The sequence below is a fragment of the Saccopteryx bilineata genome, chromosome 2 (assembly GCF_036850765.1).
Source record: "Saccopteryx bilineata isolate mSacBil1 chromosome 2, mSacBil1_pri_phased_curated, whole genome shotgun sequence".
In the NCBI taxonomy this organism is placed as follows: domain Eukaryota; kingdom Metazoa; phylum Chordata; class Mammalia; order Chiroptera; family Emballonuridae; genus Saccopteryx; species Saccopteryx bilineata.
Window position 1 is genome coordinate 386,370,621 of NC_089491.1, and position 24,602 is coordinate 386,395,222.

At 48.0% G+C, this 24,602-nt stretch overlaps 1 protein-coding gene and 1 non-coding gene across 2 annotated transcripts in view; both read left to right on the forward strand.

Annotated features, from left to right (window-relative positions):
* DNAH2 (dynein axonemal heavy chain 2) overlaps positions 1-24,602 on the forward strand; it is a 109,625-nt gene that overhangs the window by 53,033 nt on the left and 31,990 nt on the right. Inside the window, exons 31-60 of the mRNA XM_066264157.1 lie at positions 1,076-1,293; positions 1,958-2,059; positions 2,389-2,514; positions 2,820-2,930; positions 3,244-3,432; positions 3,865-3,968; positions 4,067-4,256; positions 4,756-4,936; positions 6,140-6,267; positions 6,599-6,751; positions 7,372-7,497; positions 13,449-13,667; positions 13,907-14,024; positions 14,235-14,371; positions 14,922-15,059; positions 15,417-15,575; positions 16,147-16,299; positions 16,485-16,576; positions 17,279-17,477; positions 17,633-17,857; positions 18,768-18,872; positions 20,005-20,193; positions 20,383-20,468; positions 20,608-20,738; positions 20,893-21,042; positions 21,772-21,939; positions 22,201-22,361; positions 22,625-22,764; positions 23,481-23,613; positions 23,700-23,839. Of these exons, the coding sequence (XP_066120254.1) occupies positions 1,076-1,293; positions 1,958-2,059; positions 2,389-2,514; positions 2,820-2,930; positions 3,244-3,432; positions 3,865-3,968; positions 4,067-4,256; positions 4,756-4,936; positions 6,140-6,267; positions 6,599-6,751; positions 7,372-7,497; positions 13,449-13,667; positions 13,907-14,024; positions 14,235-14,371; positions 14,922-15,059; positions 15,417-15,575; positions 16,147-16,299; positions 16,485-16,576; positions 17,279-17,477; positions 17,633-17,857; positions 18,768-18,872; positions 20,005-20,193; positions 20,383-20,468; positions 20,608-20,738; positions 20,893-21,042; positions 21,772-21,939; positions 22,201-22,361; positions 22,625-22,764; positions 23,481-23,613; positions 23,700-23,839 (4,471 nt within the window). The remainder of the gene's footprint in view (positions 1-1,075; positions 1,294-1,957; positions 2,060-2,388; positions 2,515-2,819; positions 2,931-3,243; positions 3,433-3,864; positions 3,969-4,066; positions 4,257-4,755; positions 4,937-6,139; positions 6,268-6,598; positions 6,752-7,371; positions 7,498-13,448; positions 13,668-13,906; positions 14,025-14,234; positions 14,372-14,921; positions 15,060-15,416; positions 15,576-16,146; positions 16,300-16,484; positions 16,577-17,278; positions 17,478-17,632; positions 17,858-18,767; positions 18,873-20,004; positions 20,194-20,382; positions 20,469-20,607; positions 20,739-20,892; positions 21,043-21,771; positions 21,940-22,200; positions 22,362-22,624; positions 22,765-23,480; positions 23,614-23,699; positions 23,840-24,602) is intronic.
* Positions 10,709-10,815, forward strand: LOC136327830 (U6 spliceosomal RNA). Its single transcript, XR_010729892.1, has one exon. It is a non-coding gene; the product is annotated as a U6 spliceosomal RNA (small nuclear RNA).

Here is a 24,602-nt window from a genome sequence, read left to right on the forward strand (position 1 = left end):
GAGGAGCTGGAAGCATCAACTCCCATATGTGCCTTGACCAGGCAAGCCCAGGGTTTCGAACCGGGGACCTCAGCATTTCCAGGTTGACACTTTATCCACTGCGCCACCACGGGTCAGACCAGTTGCTTCATTTTGAACACATTCTAAAATCACTACCATTTTACTCAACCTCTCCACATGTATGTTTTTGTCATTTTCTTAACTTCCTGTGTGTGTGTGAATCCCTTAATTTACTGTTGTAATTACACATAATCTTTCTACTTTTGCCTTTTAACCTTTATACTAGCTTTAGTGTTGGTTAATCTATGATTGTTATTATGTGTTTGCCTTTGTCAGTGAGAATTTTGTTTTCAACATGTTCTTATTTGTGTTTGTGTTTTTTTTTTTCTTCTTCTACTTAAAGAAGTCCCTTTAACATTTCTTGTAATGCTGGTTTGATGGTGATGAGCTCCTTCAGCTTTTTCTTGTCTGGGGAGCTCTTTATCTCCCCTTTGATTTTAAATGACAGCCTTGCTGGGTAAAGTGATCTTGGTTGCAGGTCTTTGCTTTTCATCACTTTGACTATTTTGTGCCAATTCCAGTCTAGTGCTCTTTTCATTATGTCACAAGGGACTCTGGTGACTCCAGTGGCTGCAGAACTCTTTCATTGTGTGCATGTGACACATGCACAATTTCAATCTAATTTCTTAACTTGTTGGGTTGTGTAAATGTAGAACAATCTCTAATTTTCAGACTCTTGTTGTGACTGGCAGAGCCCCAGTTCTTTGGTGGAAAGGAACTGTTCCAAAGCCTGAGAGGAGATGTAGTTATATGAACAGAATCATATGTGGTATATAATAATGCATAGTGTATAACATATAATAGTGGATGATAATTAAGGAATTAATAATGAATTAAGGAAGACAATGGGATAAGCATGGAATAACTGAGGGCACTTCTCTGCTTCCTAAGATAATTGTGGCAGTCTATACTCTAACATCCAAGAGCTGGCAAAGTAGATACAGTTGGAGATTTCAGATCTACTCAGGGCCGTGGTAAAGGGCCATCAGATGTCATTTATTGCTCCTCTTCCCAGGCCTCCTGGACACACTGATAGAAATGAACACAATCCTGGAAGATATTCAGAAGTCTCTGGATATGTATTTAGAGACCAAGCGCCAGATTTTCCCTCGCTTCTATTTCCTGTCCAACGATGACCTCCTGGAGATCCTGGGTCAGTCTCGCAACCCAGAGGCTGTGCAGCCACACCTCAAAAAATGCTTTGACAACATCAAACTGCTGCGAATGCAGAAGGTCAGTAGAGGTGGCCGTGATGGGATGAAGGGCAGGGGAAGGATACTAATGTTGAGGTCTTCAAGGCCTTGAAGGAGACAGCGCCCTGCCACTGGGAGGTGGGTATTAGTGATTCCAGATTATGTGGTATAGAACTTTTTGGAATTGGTAATATTGAGGCGAGGGGAGAGGAGCTGAAATTACTCTCAAAGGGCCCAAACACCATCTAGGCAGATCCTAGGAGTAGGCAGGCATGGCCGTTAATAGCTTCTTTTTTTTTTTTTTTTTTTTCTGAAGCTGGAAACGGGGAGAGACAGTCAGACAGACTCCCGTATGCGCCCGACCGGGATCCACCCGGCACGCCCACCAGGGGCGAAGCTCTGCCCACCAGGGGGTGATGCTCTGCCCCTCCGGGGCGTCGCTCTGCCGAGACCAGAGCCGCTCTAGCGCCTGGGGCAGAGGCCAAGGAGCCATCCTCAGCACCCGGCCATCTTTGCTCCAATGGAGCCTTGGCTGCGGGAGGGGAAGAGAGAGACAGAGAGGAAGGGGGGGGGGTGGAGAAGCAAGTGGGCTCTTCTCCTATGTGCCCTGGCCGGGAATCGAACCTGGGTCCCCTGCACGCCAGGCCGACGCTCTACTGCTGAGCCAATCGGCCAGGGCCGTTAATAGCTTCTTGCTTCTACAGGTTGGGGGCCCCACCAGCAAATGGGAAGCTGTGGGAATGTTCTCAGGTGATGGCGAGTATATTGATTTTCTCCACCCAGTACTTTTGGAAGGGGCTGTGGAGGTGAGTTGTGGGGAGGGTCTGAGAATGAAGCTGACTCTTCTTCCCATTAGGAAGTTTGCTTGGTTATGTGAGGCGAGAACATTTCTGTGAAGGGACATTAGTCACTTTTTGCCCTTTGCCGGCCATTCCTGAAAACTATAACCTCTACCTTGAACCAGAGATCTGCCTTCTGGCCTGCATATCCCCCAGGGCCCAAGCCAGATACCGCCCTGGTTCTACTTTTATCTTGGGTCCACCACCTACTGTTCTGTTTCCTAAGTACCTTTCCCCTGGGGACTCTTGTCTTGGGCTCAGAGGCTGAGCCGTCCTGTTTTCTTACTTCTCCTCAGTCCTGGCTTAGCGATGTTGAGCGGACCATGAGGGTAACGCTACGGGACCTTCTCCGGAACTGCCGCCTGGCCCTCAAGAAATTTCTTAACAAGAGGGACAAATGGGTGAAGGAGTGGGCTGGCCAGGTGAGCTGGGGTTCAGTAGAAATAAGGGGACAAGAAAGAGCTGGAAGGGAATAGCAAAGGTAAAGACAGAATCTTGAGTCTGAAAATGCTGGTTACTTGCCTCCCCCACCCTGGGCTGTGTCCCTGGAACCCTGTATACCAGACCCTTAGCTCTTGACCTTAGACATGTGCCCCATCCTTCAGAGCAGATTAGCATATCGAAGGAGGAATAGCACCTGGTTCTGGGAGAAACTAGGACTTGGGAGCTAGGCTGTGTGTGTGGCCAGGTAAAAGGCTTTTGAACACAACCTCTGCCCACGCCTCAGGTGGTGATCACTGCTAGTCAGATCCAGTGGACGGCTGATGTCACCAAGTGCCTGCTGACAGCTAAGGAGCGGGGAGAAAAGAAAATCCTCAAGGTCATGAAGAGGAAGCAGGTGGGGACCCTACAAGTACAGGACCCTACAAGCCTGGACTTAGAGTTGGAGGGAGGAGGTGATAAATGGGAGTCAGAATTAGAGATGAGCTGGTGGAAAAGGGTCAGCGTGAGGGTGCTTTGTGGGAGAAGCCCAGTAAGGAGAGTTTGGGTGGAATAGAAGTACATTTTCCTGTGCTGACATCGGAGGTCCGGAGTTAGAATGGGGTTGGGATTAACATTGGGGGTGACAGTCGTGTTAGTCTGGGATGAGGTCTGATCGACTTAGATAGCGTTGTTCTGTCTGCTCTCTTCCCTACCACCTTCTTCTACAGGTGTCAATACTGAATAAGTTTTCAGAAGCTATCAGAGGGAACTTGACCAAGATCATGCGGCTTAAAATTGTGGCTCTGGTGACCATAGAAATTCATGCCCGAGATGTATTGGAGAAGCTTTGTAAGAGTGGCCTCATGGATGTCAGTTCTTTTGACTGGCTCAGCCAACTGCGCTTCTACTGGGAGAAGGTACAGATGGGCCCGCTCCCCACTCTTGTACTCTGAACCCAATCCTAATGCGTTCATTAAACTCCTATTCTCCAAATACAAGAATATCCTAATCCAAGCCTTGGTCCCATCACGGTGCCCTCGTCTAATTCTCAACTCTATCTCAAGTTTCCTAAGTCAGGAATGGCAAACCATTTCCAGTCGGTGGTCACTGTGGGTATCACGTGACTGGAGCTCAGAAGGACTCCAGGCAGCTGCTGCAATGGATTGGGGTGGACATGCAGTATGAAGCCGTTTTCCATCCTGGCCATAAGCCCTTTCCTCCTCCTCTTCTCAACAGTCCCCCTCGTCTTCTGCGACTTCCTTGCTGTCCCCAGCCCCAATCTCAGTCACCGCCCAGCTCTGCTGCTTCCTCCGATCCCACCCCTCTCTGACTCTGCCCTGTCGCTCCAGGATTTAGATGACTGCATGATCCGCCAGACCAACACGCAATTCCAGTATGGCTATGAGTACTTGGGTAACTCTGGCCGGCTTGTCATCACCCCCCTGACAGACAGGTGAGCCACGTGGCATGAGCAAGGTGATGGGGTGGAGGCAGCACCCACTGAGTGGAGGCTTCTAGGAGCCTGACTTGAGTTCTGTCCTCAACCCTCAGGTGTTACATAACACTGACCACAGCGCTGCACCTGCACCGAGGGGGCTCCCCCAAGGGCCCTGCGGGCACGGGGAAGACGGAGACCGTCAAGGACCTGGGCAAGGCCCTTGGCATATATGTCATCGTGGTCAACTGCTCCGAGGGCCTGGACTATAAGTCCATGGGCCGAATGTACTCAGGCCTGGCCCAGGTCTGTGTCCTGACACCGTGTCCCGAGGCCCCTTAAATATCTCTAGTCCCAGAAGATCAGCTGGAACCCACATCTGGTTCAGTGCTTTGAAACTTACAACACTGCATCACCTCAGTTATTTCTTAAAATTGGTTAGTCCCTGTACTTCCCTGAACTGCACTTTGCTTTTTGCAAAATCAGATTATGTAAGGATTAAATAAATTAATGCAGGTAAGCTGGTGCACAGTGTAGGCATTCAGTGCTCCCGAGTTCTCTACCCTGGTCTTCTTCTAACTCACTTTTTGTGGCATTTCCCCAGCTTGTGCCCGTCTGATGGAAAGCTCTGACTGGTAACTACAATAGCGCTTTGCTGGCCGCCCACCCACCCCAGCCCCCAACATTTCGGAGGCCGCCTTTCCTATCAGAACACTTCCGGCAGGGCTATGTTAGTCACCCTTTCTAGCTTCTCCCAACCGGGGGTACTTCCCTCGCTGCCAGTAAACCCGCCTCCCCCCTACAGACAGGTGCCTGGGGCTGCTTTGATGAGTTTAACCGCATCAACGTTGAGGTGCTGTCCGTGGTGGCCCAGCAGATCCTGTCCATCCTCTCTGCCCTGGCTGCCAACCTTACCCGCTTCCATTTTGAGGGATTTGAAATAAATCTGGTGTGGTCCTGTGGGATCTTCATCACCATGAATCCTGGTACGGGTCAGGGAGTGGCTGGGGCTCTGGTGGGGGGAACTGGGTACCCAGGGCAAACACCTGTGTCTTCCCCTCCTCTCTGCCAGGCCAAGTGAAATGTGTATTTAGCCAGATGAAATGTGGCCGAAGCCAGCAAAGTTCGAGAGAAGAGTAAACAGACTTTCTGGGAGCAGAGGAAGCAATCTTACTGTTCTCCCTAGAGGCATTTTAATAACTGCTCTATGCATACAAGCTTGGGCAAAAGTAGGTTTACAGTTGCGAGTACGTGAAACAGTTTATTCTGGTATTATCATTTATTAATTATTGTATTATTTTCCATATGAACAATATAAACCTATTTTTGCCCCACTGTGTATATGTGGCCCTAGGCTTTGAAAGTACTTTGCTATCTTCTCCTGTTGGGCTAGCTCTCAGAGTTCTGTTCTAGATCTACCATCCCTTTGGAGAATGGGAGAATCTCCCCAAAGTGCAGGTACTAGGGCCTCTCAGTCCTGTTCCCTAGGAATAGCTGTGGCAGAAGAGTCTAGGAGAAAACAGGAAAGAGTTTAAGTACTGAAAGAATCAGAGAAACAACCTGACCAGATTGTGGCACAGTGGATAGAGCGTCGGACTGGGATGCAGAGGACCCAGGTTCAAAACCCCGAGGTCGCCAGCTTCAGCGCAGGCTCATCTGGTTTGAGCAAGACTCACCAGCTTGAGCCCATTGTTGCTGGCTTGAGCAAGGGGTTACTCAGTTTGCTGTAGCCACCTCCTCCATCAAGGCACATATGAGAAAGCAATCAGTGAACAACTAAGGTGCCACAAAAAAAATTTATGCTTCTCATCTCTCTCCATTCCTGTCTGTCTGTCCCTATCTGTCCATCTCTCTCTGTGTGTCACACACACACACACACACACACACACACAAAATCAGGGAAACAGCTGTGATTTCTATTTGGATAACAGTATGCGTGGAACATGGAGAGATGGGAAATTGGCAGCTCTGTGATTTGAGTCTGGGATAAGGCCACACAGGGAGATAGGAGAGAGGAGCAAATTGGTATGGGAGGAGCCAGGGCTGGGATGAGAATGGGAGAGATCTTGGAGTTGGAGTTGGGAACAAAGTTAGGGATGGATCTAGGGTAGGTAGGGTAAATGGGTCTGATTGGGAAATGGGTCTTTGGGAAGCAGTGTAGATTCTAAACAAATGGCTCTATTTTCCAGGCTATGCTGGTCGTACAGAGCTTCCTGATAATCTTAAATCCATGTTCCGTCCAATTGCCATGGTGGTGCCTGATTCAACTCTTATTGCAGAAATCATTCTCTTTGGGGAGGGTTTTGGCAACTGCAAGGTATTTTAATAATTCTCTTTTCCAATCATATTCTTTTCCTTCCATGATTATTCCCTGGACAGAGGAACTGAAGGCCCCACAGTCAGTTTATACTATAAGGAACGTACTGTCATTAGGATACAGAGGCAGAAGTATTCAGAGGTCTCCCCTCTATGATGTTACAAGTCAGTGATGGCTTGATTCCCAAGGTCTTCTTGTTAGGGTTGTCCACAGCAACTCCCAGCTGCTTCCTGTCCCGGGGCCCAGATCCTTGTATCCATAACTGTGTCTAGATGAAGCCGAGGGATTTGTGGAGAGATAGGTTGTTTCTTCCTCTGTTTTCATTCCCCAGATTCTGGCCAAGAAGGTGTACACACTTTACTCCCTCGCTGTGCAGCAGCTCTCCAGACAGGACCATTATGACTTTGGCCTACGTGCCCTCACGTCTCTTCTGCGTTATGCTGGAAAGAAGCGCCGTGTGCAGCCAGATCTGTCTGATGAAGAGGTAGGTCAAGGACATAGCTCTTGTACCTTAACTGCCATTGTCACTGGTCCTATGTGCCTTTGCTAAAGTTTTTAGATCCTTTTTCCCCCAGATTGGTATTCCCCTGTCCCAATTTCTTCCTGTCCTCTGTGTTGCCTGAGTTTTACCTGTCCCATTTTTAAAGATTGGCTCAGGTATATCCATTGTTCTTGGCTCTCGCCCCTCACCCTTTGAGGAGGAAGGGCCTAGTGCAGGGGTCCCCAAACTACGGCCCAAGGGCTGCATGTGGCCCCCTGAGGCCATGGATCCGACCCCCCGCCGCACTTCAGAAGGGGCACCTCTTTCATTGGTGGTCAGTGAGAGGAACATAGTTCCCATTGAAATACTGGTCAGTTTGTTGATTTAAATTTACTTGTTCTTTATTTTAAATATTGGATTTGTTCCCGTTTTGTTTTTTTACTTTAAAATAAGATATGTGCAGTGTGCATAGGGATTTGTTCATAGTTTTTTTTATAGTCCGGCCCTCCAACGCTCTGAGGGACAGTGAACTGGCCCCCTGTGTAAAAGTTTGGGGACCTCTGGCCTAGTGAGTACCTCGGCCCTAGCTCCTCCAGCCCAAGTCTCTCTCTTTTCCCACTCAGGTTTTGCTACTCTCAATGAGAGATATGAACATCGCCAAGCTAACCTCCATTGACGTGCCACTATTCAGTGCCATTGTGCAAGATCTGTTCCCCAGTACTGAGCTGTCTGTCATTGATTATGGCAAGGTATTTGTTCCTTAGTATTCTTCCAGACCTCAGTGTGAATGTGGATGTGGAAACAGGACTCTTGGCTCCCAGGTCTTGTTCTGCCATTCATAAACTGTGACTTTGAGCGAGTCAGTTGGCCTCTCTGGGCTTCCTTGTCTATTAAAAGGTATAGGCCTATTCAGACATTCTCCCCTCACCACACCCCCTACTTCCCCTAAACCCCCAGCTGCCTGGCTCGAGTACTTTCACTCATTGATTCCTTGACTTCATTGAGATCTCTAATCCACTGGTCTTTCTACTTTCTCTATATCCTTCTGCCCCTCTTGCCTCTACTTCTCTCCTCATTTAGGTAGTTTTGAGGAGAGACTGCTTGGAACTGGTTGATATCTGAGAGCAGTGGAATACAAGGAGGTGGAGGAAGAGGATTTTGGAAAGTACAGGAATTTTTTTTTCTGGCAGTGGTAATTTAGATACCATGAATTATCCTTTCCATCGAAACCACTGAAATACAGGGTAAAAATATGTATTTCTAAATGCATTGCTAAGCTGGAAAGAAAGAAATAATTTTGGGATGGGGAGAGGAAATAGAAGCAGGGAGATAAGCAAGTATAAAAGCTGGCTTTCTCCCTGAATATTCTTGTTTAATTTAAGGTACTGGGAAGAGGAGATAAAGTAGCTCGAGCTTGAAGGCACAATAGAAAACCCAGTCCTGCATAAACTTCAGTCTGCAAGGGCAAAACCCTCGGTAAACGGGAAAATTAAAAACTCGTCATTGAAGGGTCCATAACGTAAAATAAAAAAAACAAACTTGCTTGTTTTGACAGATGATAGGAGGAGAAGGTAAAATTTTTGAGGTTTTTAAACCACAAGCCAGCCCTTACATAGCCTATGGTCATAATTTATTCTACTGTGCAATCCTCAAAAATCTCAAACTTAAAACTTAATTTAAGTAGTTCCAGATTTTTAGCTACCCCCAGGTGGCTGGCAGAAGGAAATGAAAATTATTTCTGGAAGAGGAAATTTCAACTGAAGCCTCAAAGAATTTTCACAAAAATTTAAGAAAGAAGTCCAAGAAAATGAACAGGTTCTGGTCAAAGATCATAAAACACACAAGGGAACAAGATACCATGAATAAAATCAGAAGAACAACAGAACAGCAGAATCAAATCCCCAAAGACTTCAGATATTGAAAATGATTAGGCCCTGGCTGGTTGGCTCAGTGGTAGAGTGTCAGCCTGGCTTGTGAATGTCCCAGGTTCGAGTCCCAGTCAGGGCACACAGGAGAAGCAACCATCTGCTTCTTCAGCCCTCCCTCTCCCCCTTCGCTCTCTTTCTCTCTCTTCTCCTTCTGCAGCCATGGCTTAATTAGTTTGAGTGTGTTGGCCCTGGACACTCAGGATGGCTCCACGGAGCCTCTACCTCAGGCACTAAAAATAGCTTCGTTGCCAGCATGGCCCCAGATGGGCAGAGAATCAGCCCAGATGGGAGTTGCCAGGTGAATCCTGGTCAGGGCACATGCGGGAGTCTGTTTCTCTGCTCTTCTCACTTCGAAAAAAAAAAGAAAATCATCAGTACAGAATTTTAAAATAACTAAATTTAATATGTTTAAAGAGATAAAAGAGAAGCTTGAAACTATGAGTTAGGACCAAGAGACATCTAAATTAAGTAGATATGAAGAAACTGAAAGAATTTCTGTAAGTGAAAAATATTATAATTGAAATTTAAAACAACTCAATATAAAATATTTCTAGGTAAAGAAGGTGGATTAAAAACAATATTGTTACCTTTTGAAAATGCACTACAGTACTCTTTTTTTTGTGACAGAGACAGAGAGAGGGATACACTGGGACAGATAGGCAGGAAGAGAGAGAGATAAGAAGCATCAATTCTTCATTTGCGGCACCTTAGTTGTTCATTGATTGCTTTCTCATATGTGCCTTGACCGGAGGGCTACAGCAGACTGGGTGACCCCTTGCTCAAGCCAGTGACCTTGGGTCCAAGCTGGTGAGTCTTGCTCAAACCAGATGAGCCCGTGCTCAAGCTGGCAACCTTGTGGTTTCAAACCTGGGTCCTCTGAGTCCCAGTCCGACACTATTCACTGTGCCACTGCCTGGTCAGGCGCACTACCATACTCTTAGGGAGTTTTTATAATAGGGCATTTATAGCCAAAAGAATGGGGAGAGTGGAAGAAATGGAACAAACATTTTAGACATAAGAAACAAATTGTGACTTATTTAGCAAAACTGAGAGGGCTCGAAGTGGGGGAAATTGAGACGCAATTCTCAAAAGGCTAAGTATTTGTGAAACTAGATACCTCTATAAGTAGGGAATAAAGGAGGTGTAGCTAAAAGAAGAATTGGAGGCAAATTGTCATTGACGGTCTTCAATGTGACTCTCATGACTCTGTCTCTCCCGCTTTGGCAGAAGACTGGAGTGTGAAATAGTAAGTCTCTGGACTGGGTGGTACCAGGTATAGTTGAGGGCATGAGAAATCCTATTAAAAATGGGGATTAAGTGAATGTTTACACATTGATTGTTGAAACTCTGTCTTCTTTTAGCCCTCAGCTCCCAGAATCCTGGTAGCCAGACAGGAAGTTGGAAGAGTTTTCTCTGGGGAATCTGTCTAACCTAAGAGAAATGCCCGAAACATTAAGAATAGTAATTTCCCAATGAAAGTCCTAGATAAATCATCTACTGGGATACTGACAGTCTATAAGCCCACTCACACTCAGGGTTTTCGTTCAGTTTTTTTTTCTTTTTTGTATTTTTCTGAAGTTGGAAACGGGGAGGCAGTCAGACAGACTCCCGCATGCGCCCAACTGGGATCCACCTGACATGCCCACCAGGGGGCGATGCTCTGCCCATCTGGGGCGTCACTCTGCTGCAATCAGAGCCATTCTAGCGCCTGAGGCAGAGGCCACAGAGCCATCCTCAGCACCCGGGCCAACTTTGCTCCAATGGAGCCTTGGCTGTGGGAGGGGAAGAGAGAGACAGAGAGGAAGGAGAGGCAGAGAGGTGGAGAAGCAGATGGGCGCTTCTCCTGTGTGCCCTGGCCGGGAATCAAACCTGGGACTCCTGCACACCAGGCCGACGCTCTACCACTGAGCCAACCGGCCAGGGCCCGTTCAGTTTTTAGTTCTCTACTCTTAAACATGAGCAGAGAACCGGGGGTCACCACATATCCAAGGAAAACCTCTAACAAGACAGCTGTCAAAAAAAAGAAAAAAGAGTGCTCGCTTCGGCAGCACATATACTAAAATTGGAACGATACAGAGAAGATTAGCATGGCCCCTGCACAAGGATGACACGCAAATTCGTGAAGCGTTCCATATTTTTTTTAGAAAAAAAAGATTAAAAAAAAAAAAGAAAAAAGAAAAGAAAAGAAAAAAGATAAAAGCAGGTTGAAAATAGATAATGCAGAGAAAAGATTTTTTAAAATTATTGTATTCTCAGAGATAAGATTAAGATAGTGTCTCCATGAAATACTATTAAAAAAGAAGTATTGCAGAAAATAGAGCAAAGGGCAAAAGAGATAAGATTCAAAAGCCAGTCAGAAAGGACAACAGCCAAATAGTAGGAATTCCAAAAAATAGGAACAGAGAAAATGGTGGAGGGGGGCAGGATCGATAGTGAAACCGTCCCCAGAAGAGTCCCCACAACCGAGGGATCTAAGTTTCCAAAATGAAAGGATCCACAAATGTGTGACACAACGAGTAAAATATATCCTAACAAGGCCCATCATTGTGAAATTTTAAAACACCAAGACAAGGAGAAGATTACAAGCTTCTCCACAGAGAGAAAAGTATTTTTTTAAAAAAGAGGTAACATGCAAAAGATCAAAAATTTGAATATTGAACTTCTCAATAGCACTATTGAATCTATAAACAATGAAGCAGTCTTCAACTCCATTCTGAACGAAATTATTTTCAACCTCAAATTCTATTCCCAGCCAACCTGCCCCATAGGAGGCTAGATTAAAGATATTTCAGACATGCGAACTCTCAAAAAACATTACCTCCACGATATGCTTTCTCAGAAAGCTAGTAGCAGGCGTGCTCTACCAAAATGCAGGAGCATATTAAAAAAGGAAAGCAGAGGATACAGGATACTGGTTGTGCACCTGAAAAAGAGAGACACCAATCCAGATTGGAGTAAATTTGGGTGCTTCAGGAGGACTTCTGAAGGAAGAACCTCATGCCTAATGTGAATAAATGTTTTGAGAGATTTAGTTAAACCAGCAGAGTTTGAAGCTAAATTAGAGATCAGTATATTTAAAAGGAAGCAAACAGGCCTGACCTGTGGTGGCGCAGTGGATAAAGCGTCGACCTGGAAATGCTGAGGTCGCTGGTTCGAAGCCCTGGGCTTGCCTGGTCAAGGCACATATGGGAGTTGATGCTTCCAGCTCCTCCCCCCTTCTCTCTCTCTGTCTCTCCCTCTCCTCTCTAAAATGAATAATAATAATAAAAAAAAATGAAACCTAAAAGGAAGCAAACAAAACTCAACGACTGTTATTCTCTAGGGGAAAGAAAAAAATTGTTCAGGAAAGGGGAAATATTCACTCATTGAATAGTATATGATGTTATGCTACTCTTTAATACTGTTTAGAAGAGACACACTAAAAACAGACAAAAGGTTGAGGGTCAAAAAATAGAAAAAGATGTCTCAGGCAAATACTGATCAAAAGAAAGCTGAGGTAGCAATATCAGACAACATCAATTTTAAGACAAAACCCACTATTAGAAATAAAGAGAGTGCCTGACCAGGCGGTGGCGCAGTGGATAGAGCGTCGGACTGGGATGCGGAAGTACCCAGGTTCGAGACTCCGAGGTCGCGCGCGGGCTCATCTGGCTTGAGCAAAGAGCTCGCCAGCTTGGACCCAGGGTCTCTGGCTCCAGCAAGGGGTTACTCGGTCTGCTGAAGGCCCACGGTCAAGGCACATGTGAGAAAGCAATCAATGAACAACTAAGAAGTCGCAATGCGCAACGAGAAACTGATGATTGATGCTTCTCATCTATCTCTGTTCCTGTCTGTCTGTCCCTGTCTATCTCTGCCTCTGTAAAAAAAAAAAAAAAAAAAAAAAAAAAAAAAAAAAAAAAAAAAGAAATAAAGAGAGTAATTTAATAATAAAAGGTTCAATTTGAAGATAAGACAATTCTAAACTTAGAGGCACCTAATAATATAGCCTCAAAATAAATAGAGCAAAATTTTGTAGAATTACAAGGAGAAATAGACAAATCTAGCATTGTATTTGGGATCTTAACATCTCTCAGTAACTAATAGACCAAGCAGACTAATAATCAAGACATAGATTTGAACAACACAATCTTGATTTAATAAACATCTGTAGCAGTTTCATTCAAAACTAAAGAATAACCTTTTTTTTTCAAGCACTCATAGAATATTTAGGAAGGTTGACCATGTAAAGGCCATAAATCTGCCTCAAAATTTTCAAAGGAATTTATTCAAAACATTTTCTTCTCTTTTTTTTTAAAGTGAGAGGAGAGGAGATAGAAAGACAGACTTCACATGTACCCCAACTGGGATCCACCCAGAAACCCCTGTCTGGAGCTGATGCTCGAATCAACTGAGCTATCCTCAGCACCTGAAGCCAATGCTTGGACCAACTGAGCTACTGGCTATGGAAGGAGAAAAGAAAGAGAAGTGGGAGAGGGAGGAGGGGAGAAGTAGATGGACATTTCTCCTGTGTGCCCTGACTAGGAATTGAACCCAGAGCATCCACTCGCCGGGCCGATGCTTTACCACTGAGCCACCCGGCCAGGGCCCAGAGCCCAATCTCTTAACTTTGCCATTGGTCAGCTTCCCGGGAATGAACAATTGCCAGAGTAAAAAGGGTTCTGGTGCCCTTTTTAACAGTGTGAACATTATCCTTCAAGGCATGGGGGAAATTTCAGAGTCCTTTGAAGTCCTCTTCCTTTTTCTTCCACTTCCTGTATTTTTCCCTTTTTCAGCTGCGGGAGACCATTGAACAGGAGATTCGAGCTATGGGCCTGCAGGTCACACCATTCACCCTCACCAAGGTCATCCAGTTATATGAAACCAAGACCTCCCGCCACTCCACCATGATCGTGGGCTGTACCGGCAGCGGCAAGACCACCTCCTGGCGAATTCTGCAGTCCTCCCTGTCCTCCCTGTGCCATGCTGGAGACCCCAACTTCAACATTGTCAGAGTACGTGATTGGGGCTGTGAAGTCACTGGCGGAGACTCGAGCAGCAGGGAGACAGTGGAGGCTGGGACACGGAGGTACAAGTGTGGGGGGCAGTGCAGGTCCGCGGGCAGTGCCCGGGTCTCAGAAGGGCTGGGAGAGACGAGAGAGAGAAGGGGCAAATGCAGGTCCTTGGACAGAAAGGGACATCTTGGGATTCGTGTCGGCCAGCAGCTCAAAACCGCTTCCTATGTCATTTTTAGGAGTTCCCTTTGAACCCTAAGGCACTCTCCCTAGGGGAGCTGTATGGGGAATATGACCTCAACACTAATGAGTGGACAGACGGCGTCCTCTCTAGCATCATGCGGATGGCATGTGCAGGTACCCAAAGGATGGTGGGGTGGGCAGAGCAGATGCCTGAATCTCCTTTGGGGGTGGGCATTCTGGGGACAGAAAGCTCAGTTTGGGAGAGAGATGCTTGGAGAATACTGAGGTCCGAAGAGGCATCAGCTTGCATGTCTGAGGTGACAGCTCAGAGGCCCCCCGGGGTGGGGAAAGCGCTGGTTTCCTGACCATCTGCTTTTCACGAAGACGAGAGGCCGGATGAGAAGTGGATCGTCTTCGACGGCCCTGTGGACACGCTTTGGATTGAAAGCATGAATTCTGTCATGGACGATAACAAAGTGCTGACCCTCATCAACGGCGAGCGCATCTCCATGCCTGAGCAGGTACGGGGGTGCCCTGACCATCAAGGCCCCGCGGGTGTGAAAGCTGGGGACACGGGGCAGGGCTCAGGGTCAGAGCGGGGGCAGCCTGAGAGAAGAGGGAGTTCCACCCTGGGGGGGGCAGGGGAGGAGGACGCCTGGGTTCAGGGGACCCTGTGACCGAGGAACAAGTTCCCGTCTCCCGTGGCTGTGGAGAACTGTTGTGCAGGGAAAACCTCGTGTATTAGGAAGCACTGTGTGGTCTGAGGCAGCCCTGCTCGTGTTCATTTCCACTGACACGGGAGGAGAGACCTTCCTTGTTACACCTGGAATTATGAATTCACGGGCTGCAGAGCCCACCCTCTCCCACCCACTCAAATATGGGGGAGAGAGAGCGATTTTTTAACGAAGACAACCTTGAAAAAGATCTAATTTCTTTTGACAAGCAGATCGTTTGCAAACCTTAGGTCTCTATTCACCTTGCCGCACTTGGTATTTGGTGGCGACATTTTGGGGCATCAGAGTTGTGAGTGGGGAAGTGTGAAAGACGGGCTCTGACCAAGCATGTCCTCAGGTGTCGCTCCTGTTTGAAGTGGAGAACCTGGAGGCGGCCTCCCCAGCCACCGTGTCTCGCTGTGGGATGGTGTACACTGACTACACTGACCTGGGCTGGAGGCCTTATGTTCAGTCATGGCTAGAGAAGAGGCCTAAGGTATGAAGGGAATCGAGGAGAGGGAAGGTGGCCAGCATAGCCTATGGGACATAAAAATGAATCAAGAGGTCCAGCCTGCGGTGGTGCAGTGGATAAAGCGTCGACCTGAAATGCTGAGGTCACCGGTTCAAAACCCTGGGCTTGCCCGGTCAAGGCTCATATGGGAGTTGTTGCTTCCTGCTCCTCTCCCCTTCTCTCTCTCTCTCTCTCTCTCTCTCTCTCTCTCTCACACACACACACACACACACACACACTCTATATATAAAATGAATAAATTTAAAAAAGAGTAAAAAATAAAATAAAAATAAAAATAAAAAAAGAGTAAGAATGAATAAAGAACTTCATATTCAACTCCAGGCTGAGGTAGAGCCCCTTCAACGCATGTTTGAAAAATTTATCACCAAGATGCTGGCCTTCAAGAAGGACAATTGCAATGAACTGGTGCCCCTCCCCGAATACAGTGGAATCATCTCCCTCTGCAAGCTGTACTCAGCCCTGGCCACGCCAGAGAATGGGGTAAGGGGACCACAGCGGGGCCGGGCTTGGGAAGGGCTCATGGGCTTCTTGGGACAACTTTAGGGAAATGGCATGTGGTATTTAAAGTGCATCATGCTCTATACCACATTTGCAATATGCTTATTAAATCAACAATATGTTTTTTTGAGTTCTATACTGCTACATATAGATTAATTTCATTGCTTTTAAGTGCTGTATACTATTCCATGGTAGAACACAACATTTCCTAGTTCCTGTGCCAGTGGATGTTTAGGTCATCTCCAGTTTGTTGCAGTTACAAAGAAGTCACCACAAATGTACCTGGACCTGTCTCCTTGAGCCCCTGTGGGCACTTCTTCAGGGTAGACATGGTGTGGCTAGGTCCTTGCCGTGTCTTTGTAACTTAGTAGAGAGGCTATAAGGAGTTTCAGGTTTATCTAAATGTTTCAGATTTAGGTTTCTGTACACCCATATGGTTTTCCCAACAGAACCAGGAAGGGAGGCAAACTCTAAGCCTTTGTGATGCTCTGCTGAAGTAGATCCCTCTACCTCTTTCAGATTTAGGGTATTTCCCCTCTGCTTTTCCATCCAGGTGAACCCCGCTGACAGTGAAAACTACGTCTCCATGGTTGAGCTGACGTTTGTGTTCAGCATGATCTGGTCAGTGTGCGCCTCTGTGGATGAGGAAGGCCGCAAGAAGATCGACAGTTACCTCCGAGAGATTGAGGGCTCTTTTCCTAATAAGGTCAGGGCCCCCAAACCAACTGTCCCATTTAAAAAAATTTTTCTAGAACTCACTTGTATCCCTGATCCTCAGACTCTTCTGCCAGCCCAGCTCTCTTTCTTTTACTAGTAGTCTATGAGTGCTTTTTTTGGGCAGTGGTGGGCTAAAGCAAGGTTTTGGTAACCTGACACACATTCTCTCTTCAGGACACAGTGTATGAGTATTTTGTGGATCCCAAGATGAGGACTTGGACATCGTTTGAGGATAAGCTCTCTAAGAGTTGGCGTTACCCTTCAAAGTGAGAGCCGGGCCTTTGCGGTGGGTCAGACTTGGGGCTGCAGTTGGTGGGCAATGTGGTGAGAGAGTTGGTACCTAGAATCGGAAGTGAGCTATAGAAAGGAGAGAGTGAGGCCCTGGCTGGTAGGCTCAGTGGTAGAATGTCGGCCTGGCATGTAGATGTCCTGGGTTTGATTCCCGGTCAGGGCCACATAGGAGAAGCAACCATCTGCTTCTCCACCCCTCTCTCCCCCTCCTTCCTGCAGCCATGGTTCGATTGGTTTGAGCACTGATCCCAGGCACTGAGGATGGCTCCATTGAGCCTCTGCCTCAGGTGCTAAAAATAGCTCAGTTGCAGGCATGGCCCCAGATGGGCCGAGCATTGGCTCTAGATGGGGGTTGCCAGTGGATCCTGGTCAGGGTGCATGCAGGAATCTGTTTCTCTGTCTCCTCTCCACTCACTTGGAAAAAGAAGAAGAAGAAAAAAAGAAAGAATGGAGAGTGTGGATCTCAGAGCAGAGAGGACTCTTAGGTATAGGAAGTGGGATGGAGAGGAAATGGGATAGGACCCTAAAGAGCAGGCCTGATCCCCGAGCTCCAGGGGAAGCAGGGTTGCTAACTAGAGAGGGCGATGCTACAGGAAGACAAACACTGGGAGGCAGAATGAAGGGGGAGTTAGGAGTGAGCCAGTGAGCCTTGAGACACAATTTCTTTTCCTCCCTAGTTCCCCTTTCTATAAGATCATGGTGCCTACTGTCGACACTGTTCGCTACAACTACCTGGTAAACGCCTTGGTGGCCAACCAGAATCCTGTCCTGCTGGTGGGTCCCGTGGGGACTGGGAAAACCTCCATCGCCCAGAGCGTTCTGCAGTCCTTGCCCTCCAGCCAGTGGTCAGTGCTCACTGTCAACATGTCTGCACAGGTGCGTTACAGGACCCAGGGACCAGGCCCATACTTCACTCTCTCCCAGCCTTCTGCTCTCTCTTGGGATTTAAGTACCTGATTGACACTCCTCTCTGCTCCGTATTTCTCTTGGGGAGACCCAAGCATTCATTCATTCTGCACCTTTTTCACCAGACCACATCCAATAACGTGCAGAACATCATTGAGAGCAGGGTGGAGAAGCGAACCAAGGGTGTCTATGTGCCCTTTGGGGGCAAAAGCATGATCACCTTTATGGATGACCTCAATATGCCGGCTAAGGACATGTTTGGGTCTCAGCCACCCCTGGAGCTGATTCGCCTCTGGATTGACTATGGCTTCTGGTATGATCGTTTGAAGCAGACCATCAAGTACATTCGAGTAAGCATCTGGGGCATCGGTTCTCCATTTCCTCCCATGATAGGTCCAGTCCACTCCACTGGGATGCCAGGAGAGCATCCTGTAACCCTGTGTTCTGTTCCGCACCGGAGTGTCCTGCCTCTCTCAGGACTGAGATTACTGGCTCATAGGTTATCAGTTCCTATTAGTAATTGATTCTGCCCAAAAGATACTGTCCTCTAACTTCCACTCCTTTTCCAGGCCTCTTATACCATGCTCGCATGCCAACCCTGATGCCACCGGGAACTGTCTAGATGCCCATGGTCTATAATTCCCCTCTCCAGCCCTTCCCTGTCTCCCATTACTGCACTGCCCACCACCATGGTGTCAGTTCTCTGCTCCCCACCCAGGACCCAGGCATCACCCTTCAGTCCTGGCTCTTCCCCCATGGGATTCTGAGCATCTTGTGTGTTTCTTTCTTCTGAGTCAAGAGGCAGTAGCCAGTGCAGCCTGGTTCCTGGGGTGCCCATCTGTCCAGCACTCAGCCTCAAAAACTCACCTAATACTATATTCGTATGTTTCTGAGCATACATACATGCGCACGTGGATAAATATATATATTTTAAAAAAAAGTCTAGAAAGTAATATCAAATGTTGGTTTTTAACTTACTTCTATTTTCTAATTTGGGTACATGGATTATAATGATGAAATAAAAACAGATACATTGCTTTAATAATCGTAAAAAATGTCCCTAATCCCTTCTTCCCATTCAGCTTTCCCTGCCCCCATTACGCCATGTTCCTTCTTGCTCGTTTCGTCCCTGTTCTTCTCCCGTCTGTCCCTCTATGTGCTCTCTTCCTGCTGGCTCCTTTCACACCTTCGCTGTGTCTGCCCTCCTCTCATCCCCTCTGCCCACCTGTCTCTCAGCCCTGTCTTGTCTTTGCCCTCTAGGACATGTTCCTGATGGCTGCAATGGGCCCTCCTGGGGGTGGGCGGACAGTCATCTCCCTGAGGCTGCAGAGCTGCTTCCACATCATCAACATGACCTTCCCCACGGTGAGGGCAGCCACGGAGGGCACAGCCTCTGTGTGGAGAAGAGGAGGGGCAGGCCAAGGCGGGGCTTCAGGGTCCTGAGCAGAGCTGTGTGGGGGGGAGAGCTGTAATGGATGGAGGGCAGACTGCCACCTGAGCTAGGAGAGCACAAAATGAATGACAAGTGTCACTTGCCGGCTCTGGGACGTGGAACCTCGTTGTCCCAGTGGGCAGAGATGCAGGGGCCCAGATAAGGAAAGTCAGTCCTACAAGGCTGAGGGGCGAGAGCACTGCCAGGAGTAGTGTGAGGCGAATGAGGCACTCAGGGGCACTGAAAATATTCGATAATCAAGGTAAATCATATTTTAATGCAATATCTTTTAAAAAGCAAGTCCCCAAATTCATTATGAACAAAATATCAAAATTTTAGCCCTGGCCCAATAGCTCCATTGGTTAGAGTGTCATCCCCATCAGCCAAGGCTGCGAGCTCCATCCCGGTCAGGGCACATAACACAATCAACAATGAATGCATCAGCCTGACCTGTGGTGGCACAGTGGATAAAGCATCGACCTGGAAATGCTGAGGTCGCCGGTTCAAAACCCTGGGCTTGCCTGGTCAAGGCACATATGGGAGTTGATGCTTCCAGCTCCTCCCCCCTTCTCTCTCTCTGTCTCTCCTCTCTCTCTCTCTCTGTCTCTCCCTCTCCTCTCTAAAATGAATAAATAAAAAATTTAAAAAAATTAAAAAAAAACAAACAATGAATGCATCAACAAGTGGAACTACAAATCACGTTTCTCTCTCTCCCCGCCCCCTTCCCCTTTCTCTTTCTTTAAAAATCAATACAATTTGAAATATATACAAGATTGGCACAGAATCATGCTGAACCATATTGGAGCCTGAGGCAGAAAGAAAAATCCCATAATACTAATCCCATTTTTATTTCAAATCTTTGAGTTTGTTCACCATAGATATTTGGCATTAATTTTGACTTTTAGATATTGCATTAAAATGTTATTTCTCTTGATTTCTGAGTTTGTTTTTTTCAGTGTCCCTTAAATTCTGCCCCCAGGACAGGTGCTTCCCTCCTTTCACCCTCATCCCAGCCCTGGCTGAGAGGCCGGAGCCTGGGAGAGTGAGTCAGAGGCCTGTTTCTAGGAGTCTCAGATCATCCGAATATTTGGCACCATGATCAATCAAAAGCTTCAGGACTTTGAGGAAGAGGTGAAGCCCATTGGCAATGTGGTGACCGAGGCCACTTTAGATGTGTACAACACCGTGGTCCAGCGCTTCCTGCCCACGCCTGCCAAGATCCACTACCTCTTCAACCTTCGAGATATCTCCAAGGTAAAACTCCATCGGACCTCGCCCTTTGGCTTGGCACAGCCTCCTCCTTCCAGGCATTTTCTCCTCAAAGTAAGCCTTGGAACTTGGTAGCATTCCGTGAACCCCAAATCACCCCATCCTCGAAAGCTGCATTCTCTGTCCTTACCTCTAAGATCTCCCTCCCCTCCACTGGCCATGCCTCTTCCCCAGGTGTTTCAAGGCATGCTGAGAGCCAACAAGGACTTCCATGACACCAAGTCCGGCCTCACACGGCTCTGGATCCATGAGTGTTTCAGGTGAGATGCCTGTGCCCCTCCAGGGCCAGGCTTCAGCAGCCTTGCTCCAAGCCCTGGCTCTGCCCCAACCTGATACCCCTTTCCCCCGGGGCCATTTTCCTTCTTATTCCCAGATCTCACCCCAACTCCCTCCCACCAGAGTCTTCTCTGATCGACTGGTTGATGCGGCAGACATGGAAGCCTTCGTGACCATCTTAAGTGACAAACTTGGCTCCTTCTTTGACCTCACATTTCATAATCTCTGTCCCAACAAACGTCCTCCTATCTTTGGTGAGCTGGGAGCTGTGGCCCCTGTAGGCTGGAGACCCTTTGGAGATGGGTTAGAAGGAAGGGCAGGCACAGAACCCTGATGCTTTGTGCCCTTTAGGGAAGTGGGGGGAGAACCAGGCATTTGAGACTCTGATCCCGTCTTCCCATGGCCCAGGGGACTTCATGAGGGAGCCCAAGGTGTATGAAGACCTAACTGATCTGACAGTACTGAAGACAGCCATGGAGACAGCTCTAAATGAGTACAATCTGTTACCTGCTGTCGTGCCAATGCATCTGGTGCTCTTCCGAGAGGCTATTGAACACAGTGAGCATTTCCTATTCCCATTCTCTTCCTTGGCATCCCAATCATGGGCTGTTTCCAAGAAAATAGGGTTTCCTTCCCAGGTCTCTTTTATTTTTATTTTATTTTAATTTTTTCTGTATTTTTCTGAAGCCAGAAACGGGGAGAGACAGTCAGACAGACCCCCGCATGCGCCCAACCGGGATCCACCCGGCACGCCCACCAGGGGGCCACGCTCTGCCCCTCCGGGGCATCGCTCCGTTGCGACCAGAGCCTCTCTAGCGCCTGGGGCAGAGGCTGAGGAGCCATCCCCAGCGCCCGGGCCATCCTTGCTCCAGTGGAGCCTCAGCTGCGGGAGGGGAAGAGAGAGACAGAGAGGAAGGAGGGGGGAGGGTGGAGAAGCAGATGGGTGCTTCTCCTGTGTGCCCCGGCCGGGAATCGAACCCGGGACTTCTGCACGCCAGGCCGACGCTCCACCACTGAGCCAACTGGCCAGGGCCCCAGGTCTCTTTTAAACGTTACCTTCCTCCCTGGCTCCAGGTACCCTTGTGGCAATGGGTGACGCTCTTCCTTGACAGTGGTGTTGAACAGACACGGTTGAATTGCCACTAGGGCTTTGACATGAAACTTCCCGCACCTCTTGGTCCCTGTCTTTCAGTTTCAGGCATCCTGGTCCCTAGTCTAGGCCCTGACAATCCCCTGCGGTTGCTTGGCCAACTCATTGCTCCCCTTCCCTCACCTCTCAACCCTCAGTCACGCGGATTGTGCGGGTCATCGGACAGCCTCGGGGCAACATGCTCTTGGTGGGCATCGGGGGCAGTGGGCGCCAGAGTCTGGCCCGCCTGGCCTCATCCATCTGCGAGTACATCACCTTTCAGATTGAAGTCAGCAAGCACTATCGAAAGCAGGAGTTCCGAGAAGGTACGGCGGGGTTTCTGAAGCGGGAGACGGTTTGGGGCTAGGAGTGAATGACCAGATACCTGACGCTCTGTCATGTCCAGAGAGAGGAGGGATGGACGCCAGAGAGTGAGCTGTGCCAGGCCGTTGAGGGGCAGAGGATGGGATTGTGTATGGGTTGAGGGCTGGGGTAGGGTGCCTGAATCTCAAAGAGGAATGAGAGATGGGCTGGTGCATCTGAAGAGTCTGTCCGTTTCCTTGTCCCTCTTTTCTCATCTGGCCCAGACATCAAGCGTCTGTACTACCAGGCTGGGGTAGAACTCACGGCTACATCCTTCCTTTTTGTGGACACTCAAATTGCTGACGAATCATTCCTAGAGGATATTAACAACATCCTCAGCTCAGGCGAGGTCCCGAATCTCTACAAGGCTGATGAATTTGAAGAAGTACGAACCCTTCCATGCCCTCGAACAGTTGGTTCTTTGACCTTCCTGACTAACCCCTGAAGAAACACAGATCCCAGAGTCTGCTACTTGGGACCCCTACTGCCCATCCCCCATTAGCTGTTCCTCCTCTGTCATCTTCCCTTATGGGATCCTATGGAGGGAGCTGCTTTGAAACCCATACCTGATCAGCTCAGCCCCACCCGCTTCCCCCTCTGGTCCTGCCATTGAAACTGCAGCCCTCTGACCCTGCGGCTTCTCTGCAGATCCAGACACACATCATAGAGCAGGCCCGAGCAGAGCGGGTGCCGGAGTCCTCGGACAGCCTCTTCGCCTACCTCATCGAGCGTGTGCGCAACAACCTGCACATTGTTCTCTGCCTCAGCCCTGTGGGTGACCCCTTCAGGTGACTCCTGTTGTGGCCTTCTCCCCCCTTCCCTGTGATAGCCTAGCACTCTTCACAGGGAGCTCAAGCCAGCAACCTTGGGCTTCAAGCCAGAGACCTTGGGGTCATGTTGATGAGCCCACACTAAAGCTGGTGATCCACGCGCAAGCCGACAAGCCTGTGCTCAAGCCGGGGACCTCAGGGTTTCAAACCTAGAACCTCAGCATTCTGGGTCAACGTTCTATCCACTGTGTCACCACTGGTCGAATGGTGTGACTAGATTTTTAAGAGCATCAGAAAGTAGGAGAAGACAGAACTTGTACGGAAAGGCAATGTGGGTTACCATTTTGTTTAACTTTTTATAGTTATGATACGTGGTGTATTACCATGCACCAGGCACTGTGCCGAGTACTTGACATGTGCTACTTCATTGATTCTCCTAATAACCCTAGTTAGTATGCTTTGTTATTCCCATCTTAGAAATGAGGAAACTGGCATTTGAAAGGTTAGATCACTTGCCGAAGAACCACAGGTAGAAGACGCCATATATACCACTAATCCATAGCCTGTTTCTAAACACTTCACTAAACTAGTTCTGAGGGGAGCCGGATCTGGACAAGGAGATGCAGGAGCACAAGGATGGGCACTCAGGTTCCTAAAAAGCGGGTGGCCCAAAGCCAGTAGCTGGAGGCCGACTCTGCAGATGGATTTCACTGCCTCTCCAAACCCCTCCCCAGGAACTGGATCCGCCAGTACCCAGCCTTGGTGAACTGCAGCACCATCAACTGGTTCTCCGAGTGGCCCCGTGAGGCCCTGCTGGAGGTGGCTGAGAAGTACCTCCTGGGAGTGGACCTGGGAACTCAGGAGAATGTAAGGCCCCGCTCGCAACCCCTAAGCCCTCTTCCATGTCCGTTCTCCAGCTCCATTCTCTGATATCCTTTATCCCCTGGCCTCAGATTCACAGGAAGGTGGCCCAGATCTTCGTCACCATGCACTGGTCAGTGGCTCGGTATTCGCAGAAGATGCTGTTGGAACTGCGAAGATACAACTATGTCACGCCCACCAACTACCTGGAACTGGTGTCTGGATATAAGAAGTATGAAGAAGAGTAGGGGATATGGGGGACCAGGAAGCTTGGTGTCTTCTGAGGGCAATTAGTGAAATGATACAACGGAGAATATCTGGGAGCTGGCCAAGTGCACTGGCTTGAGACCCCAGGTGCTGATGTGGAATGGCAGAGAGGCAAGGGGTCTTCACATTGCCCAGGAAGTTAACCAAAGAGAGATGGGCCTTCCAGGGGTGCAGCTGTCTCTAGAGCCTCTTCACACTGTTTTTGTCTTAATTTTCTGGAACGATTTTTTCTTTCCCAACCACAGTATTATGGTGACACCACCATATATACCACTAATCTATAAACCCAGTCCTCTTCTCTCTGCCTTTAATATCTTCTAGACTTTCCGCCAGTCCTAAGAATTATATATTTATTCAGTAAGTTGTATCGAGTATCTTTTTATGTGCGCAACATAATAATAATTTGCCTTGAAGGATATAAGATAAATGTAAAAAAAACCCTCATTTATTGGATTCAGTATTTTAATCAAGGTGAAGGAAAAACCATTTGTAATAATAATGATTGTTAGCATTTAGTTATTCAGTTAATATGTATTTTTTTGAGTACCTGCTATGTGCCAGGCACTATTCTAGATACTTACAATGTACCAGTTAAGAAAATAAAGCCAGCTAACAAAATAAAGCCCTTGCCTTCCCTGGGTCATAGGTTTAGATTCTGTTTACTATTTGCTGGTTTACATGCATTTTCTTATTTAGTCCAGAAAACGGTGCTGCATAGACAGGTTTTT